At 39.8% G+C, this 6,000-nt stretch overlaps 1 protein-coding gene across 4 annotated transcripts in view; it reads right to left on the bottom strand.

Moving 5' to 3' along the window:
• Positions 1 to 1,310: 1,310 nt before the first annotated feature.
• Positions 1,311 to 6,000, bottom strand: part of LOC136677599 (doublesex- and mab-3-related transcription factor 1-like) — a 29,804-nt gene continuing 25,114 nt past the window's right edge. For 3 of the 4 annotated variants that reach the window (XM_066655164.1, XM_066655161.1, XM_066655162.1), the window contains one exon: positions 1,311 to 2,872. In XM_066655164.1, the coding sequence (XP_066511261.1) occupies positions 2,813 to 2,872 (60 nt within the window). In that variant the 3' untranslated portion in view covers positions 1,311 to 2,812. Of the gene's footprint in view, positions 2,873 to 3,118; positions 3,260 to 6,000 lie in introns of all 4 variants that reach the window. The other variant, XR_010796379.1, reaches the window with a different exon arrangement.

The raw sequence follows: 6,000 nt of genomic DNA, 5'->3' as shown, positions 1-6,000 counted from the left end.
ATCTAAAACTCACAACGTCACATAAAACATTATTTTATGAATTCAGCAGATTTCCCTTTTTAACCTAATCCCAATCCACCCACAGAAGATATATATCAGGAACCTCATATAATGGACTTCTGGGAGCACTGTTCTCTGAGACAAATCAGAAATGAAAGTAAGCGTTAAGATTATTAATACTTTAAAATAATACATTAAAGTAAGCCCTTATAGACCTGTGCTTTCTATCATTATGTACCCATACTATCTAACAGATGGGCAACACTCGGCTATCAAAACACACCTGATAACACACAGCAGGAACAGTCAAAGTTATGACAAGTTTGTTCTTGATTTTTCCATAACCTTGAACAGTGTCTCCAAACAATGTACACATTCCCAGAGAGCTGTAGATTTTGCTCTTTTCCAATCCATTACATCCCAGGCTGAACATAAAGCGCATATGTAAAGATGAACTGCATTAAAATGAGCCTTGTTTCAGAGCTTCTGGTCATCAACCACTTTTATGTGGATCATTCCACCTCTTTAATTCAGAACTCCTGACTATAGAGATGCAGCTGAGGAACCTGCCCCCCACCACCTCTAAGAGAGAGTAAGTGTGTTTGAAAGCATCTTGAGGACGAGTGCAGCTTTATCGTGGCTCTGGCTCTGGCTCTCATGCGGCGGCGGTGATTGATGGTGCAATAGCAGTTCAAGGAAAACAAACCCAGCAACACTTCTCCAGCGCCGCTGGAACACAGGCCTCGCTTTGCAGCAACAGAAGGACACGGGACGGACCACCTCTGACAACCCCCCGTGATGAAAGGGCCTTCCTTAACTAAACTCGTAAAGCACTGTGCAATAAAAGTCAATCTTCTGTAAAATCCAATTAAGTCATTATCTGACTGATTGTATCTTTAATTGAAAACAGAAGTGACAGTAAATTTCTGTGATATATCAGGATCAATCGATACTGCCAGGCCATCCGCTCCACAGCCGTGATTTATAATGTCAAAGCCGCATAGGTAACTCCACATTCTTCTCACTAAAACCACTGGGGGATGAAATTAAGAGTAAGTGCGTTTAATAAAAAAGAAAAAGAAAAAAACACACGCAAGACGGTGAAGTTATTGATTACAGCAGATGGGGCTGGGAATCCTACAAATGTTTTCAGAAGGCGCAGGGCGAAGAAAATACAAGTAATTTTCATTTTGGGTTTTATGTGGTGCACTGTACACACACGCGGTGTGAAAATCAGTCATCAATAACCGCTCTGTCTTCTCCTGAAACACAAAGCCACATAAACGCCCCAGACCTGCAAATTAGCTTTCTACTGTTTTATTATTGAGACATAACAATAACCAATGCGTTCGTAACATGCCATTCAGAGTGAACCTCCATAACACTCACAGTCCTCCCATGAACAAAGCGCAGTGGTTAAAGCTACACAACTGTGTTGAATTGTACTTAACTGCCGTTATTCATAAGAAAAACTTTAATGCAAATTTTAAAACAAAAGAATTCGTAAAACAACAATAAGGCACTCACTCATTGTTTTCATTATTAACACATAAAGGTACAGTTAGTACAACAAAACAACAGAAAATGGTCAAATACAGTGCAGAAGTAAAAATAAACAACAAAAAGAACACTATTTATACCTTCACAATAGTCCCCTCTGGAAATCTCATGATGCACACGTAGGAAATCTCTTGCAAAGTTGAAAGTACAGAATACGTTTGTGCACATTTTCTAAGTGTGATGATGTAGATCTATTAAGTTGGCATATAATATGCTACTGTCCAGTCATAGCTAGCCACTATAGCGGTTAATGGCTAACTGTTTTGCAAAGACTATTAAGGGCAACTCTAAGATACTGGAGGAAAAACAGACAAAAGTAGTCCTAAGCTCCAGAACCTTTCTCAAGGAGGTAGACATTGATGCAAATCATCCTGAGTTAAATGATGCCCTTTGTGTGGTGGCCATAAATAAACAATGCATAGCCTGGAGAGAGATTGAAGCATAATTCATTAGTATCCCTTCCTCACTTCCTGCATACTAACCCACACCCGCTTCCCTGCTCTCTGAAGGAATCTACAGCATGTGATGAAAAGGGATGAGCAGAACTGCTCTCCTGGCTGAAATTGTCACTGGGTTAACCCCATGTAATGAAGCATTCACCTCCTGGAAAAGTTAAAAAGAAGATAATTGGATTAAAACTAATCCAAACTGGTTATTGTTTCAGGAAAAGCATTAAAGCTGTTGCAAATGTTCATACGAACTATTAGTATTAGATATGAATGCAGTTATAAAAATGTGTTGGCCTCTAATACTGATGTGCTGTTTCTCACACTTTTGCACTGATAAAAAAAAAATAATAGATGAATGTCTATCAACAGTCAGCTCATAAGGGTTTTGTTTTAACTATTTAACTTGTGTCTTGTGATTTGAGACTAAGAAAACAAAGCAAAAAAGAACAGAAATTATAAAGCATTATAATTTTTTTAAAAATAAAGTATTAAAATTATACAAGATTATAAAACATTCCATCAAACTTTTCAAACTGCGGTGACAACATAATCAAAGGAATCAAATAGAAACAAATGACAGTAAGAACTTCCAGAAGCATCAAATTTTAAACTCGATGCCTGCAACTTGTTTTAGCTTGTAACACTAACCACTGAAGAAAAAATAATAAGGAAGTAACCCCAGAGGTTCAGGTCTAGAGCGGCTGGTTCTCAGAGGCTTTACTTGGCAGCGCCCTCTATTATGGAATCCACGGTAAATTCTCCAGAGTCAGAGTTGGCCTCACACTCGGGTTTGTTCTCCATGTTCAGAGGGTTGATGGACATGCAGGACAGCCCGGAGTCATGAGCTCCGTCAGTGGAGAAGGCTGCAAACCAGACAGGATCGGGTCAACAGTTTAGCCCTATTCATCTTTACATCTGAAAATCTAACTTAATACTGTACTGAATAATGTAATATTATTATCCAACGTTCCAAAATCAATGTGGCTGAGTTACCCCCTTTAAATCATCATATCACCGTACATGACAGATATATACACCCACTGTATCTGTAGTTTAAACTTGAAATGTGAGAAATGTGCTGGAGAAAACAATTCCATTACAGCTTTTACCTGTCAATAAGCAGGCAACCTGTTATCTTCTTGTAATTATAATGCTGTCAGCACTCAACGTTACAACAAAGTAGTCAAAGTGCAGTCACACATGAATCACTGAGGCTCCTGAGCTAAAGCACTGAAGCTGGGAGCCAATGTCTGCTGAGCACACACACAACAAACAGGCCAAGAACAAAAACTGCTGGGTAAGCAATGTGTCGATTTGGCTTAGTTTTCTGCAGAGCTGGATAATATATAAGAGTAGAGTCGACTGTAAACAGATGGATATTATTGTTAGCAGATAAAAATATTGTTTTTACTTATATAAGATAATTAGAAATGTTCACCCTGTATTCAACAGAAATCAATAGAAATGCCTCTATGTGACTTCAAAAGAGCTTTAGTGACATTAATTTGCATTGAAATTCAGAAGAGGGTGGCACGGTGACGCAGCAGGTAGTGTCGCAGTCACAGAGCTCCAGGGACCTGGAGGTTGTGGGTTCGTTTCCTGCTCCAGGTGCCTGTCTGTGAGCAGTTGGTGTGTTCTCCCCATGTCCGCGTGGGTTTCCTCCGGGTGCTCCGGTTTCCTCCCACAGTCCAAAAACACATGTTGGTAGGTGGATTGGCAACTGTGTGAGTGAATGTGTGACTGCGTGTGTTGCCCTGTGAAGGACTGGCGCCCCCTCCAGAGTGTATTCCCGCCTTGCGCCCAATGATTCCAGGTAGGCTCTGGACCCACCACGACCCTGAACTGGATAAGCACTTACAGATAATGAATGAATGGAATTTAGAAGGACGCAATAAAACCTTTTATTCCAAAAATAATAAATATGCATTTTATATTCCATAAAAAACACTGAACAATGCCAAATTAGAAAAATTGTGCTAATACAAGGAAAAGAAAAATAATTTTATGACAGTGATGTTAAGATGTCAAGTGTATATTTAATAAGCAGAAATTAATTAAATTAATATATATATATATATATATATATATATATATATATATATACATATGATGATGTTAAATAGAAACACTTACAGCAGAGACTATCATAATACGGTAAATTACAATAAGCCAAGGATCACAGATTGTGCACTGAGCCAGGTCACTGTTATTCTCCTCTGAGTGTGAATATAAAACTGACATTATGGTGTCTTGGTTCTATCAAATTTACAAGCAAAGGAGGAGGCGCAAGGGGGTGGTGGTGTTGGGGGTTACACAAACCAACTCAAATCCATCCCTGACCTTCATAACCCACACCAAGCAATATAGGGTTCATCTCCATGCCACTTTTTTTCCACTCTCCTCCTCCCTCTCCTCAGCTCTCCGCTCTGGCGTGGAGGTAATTAAGGGGCGCTGGCGGGAAAAAAGGAGTCATTTTTCTCCTCATTAACTTTCTGATTGGTTTCGGGCTTCGGGACTGGGCAAGCTGCCTGCAGTTTGTCACCCGTCCCAAACTGGCCAATCGTTAATACTAATGTTTGTGTAGCTAAACTGCGCAGACGCTCTTTGAACAGCAATAACGCACAGTGAGGGAAGGAGGGGTGGCGTGGAATTAGCTGTGCCTGTGTTAATTCTGAGGGAGTTCATCAGGGGGAAATCTATGGTGTAATTAAAAGGAAAGCTCTTGCGGGTGACTGGACAGGGTCGTTTGGAGGGACTGTAAATTACACGCCGGCCCGTGGACATGTTCTGTGTCACAGCTTCGTTGCCTTTGATTATTGCTGTATTACCATTTAATACAGATTAATGTTGGAGCCTAGCAAATACTTTAAAATGCTTTCAATAGGCTCTTAAATGATATGGTACTACACAATAATATAAAGACCTGTCTGTACCACATTATGTGTAATATCAAAAACATTCAGTGTAATATCTACACCATCTGTAAACAACTTTAAAGGCCATTTCCAACAAGTCAGAGCTCTCTAGGCTGGAACTGACTAAAACAGTGTTTTTGGAAACTAACAGCTGTTGGAATAAGGCTTTATGGATGTTTATGCAGGTGTCAGTTGTCATGAAGGACTTATGTAGCTGTCATGTAGCCTTCCAAAATAATGACCTAGAGTACCACGTTAGCGCTGAAATCACAAGACAACCACATGGACCCTTCCAGGATTTCATATTCGATACGCAAACCTTAAAATACATAGCTACAATTAGTACTAATATGTTTTCTAAGAGTATTTCAAGCCGAACATTGGCAGGTCCTCAGAATTGCCCAATGATGTAAAATCCAGCACACATCCGTCAAGTGTAAAACAGTACTGAAACAAGAGAGGATTTACCTTTCTGTTTGCTGAGAAAGAGCTTATTCTCTCCTCTGAACTTTTGCCCTCTTCACCTCTGTTCTACTGACTATCTTATATTTCCAAACTATTAAACTGTCTTTGTGTGGTTTAACAATGGGAAGCTTTTTTTTAAAAGTCCACAAAAAAGGGGCGGGGAAAGGCTGAAAGAAGCTCAATCATTTCTGGCAGTCAGAACAAAAAGTGAACAAAAGCCCAGATGTGAGAGAAGATGGTAATTTAGGCCTGATCTATTGTGGATAAGGCTTTTCTTCTGGGGCTCATATACTACCTGCACAGGGCCATGAGGGTGCGTTATGCCTCCTCTTAGATAAACACACATACACACACTCTTGTGTACACTTACACACATGTAGATATGCATGTTTCAGAGAGACAAACCTTTAATGAAAGCGTTACACTGATCAGCCAAAACTAATTTACTAATTTAGCCTCCTTGTTTCTACACTCACCGTGCATTTTATTACCTACACTTACCAAACAGGAGCACTTTGTAGTTACATAAGTAATCCATCTGTTACTCTGAATACTTTACTAACACCTTCTCACCCTGGTCTTCAATGGTCATGACCTCCAGAAGACCACCA

The sequence above is a fragment of the Hoplias malabaricus genome, chromosome Y (assembly GCF_029633855.1).
Source record: "Hoplias malabaricus isolate fHopMal1 chromosome Y, fHopMal1.hap1, whole genome shotgun sequence".
Taxonomy (NCBI): Eukaryota; Metazoa; Chordata; class Actinopteri; order Characiformes; family Erythrinidae; genus Hoplias; species Hoplias malabaricus.
Note: the sequence above shows the minus strand (reverse complement) of the source record. Positions and strands in the feature narration are given on the sequence as shown.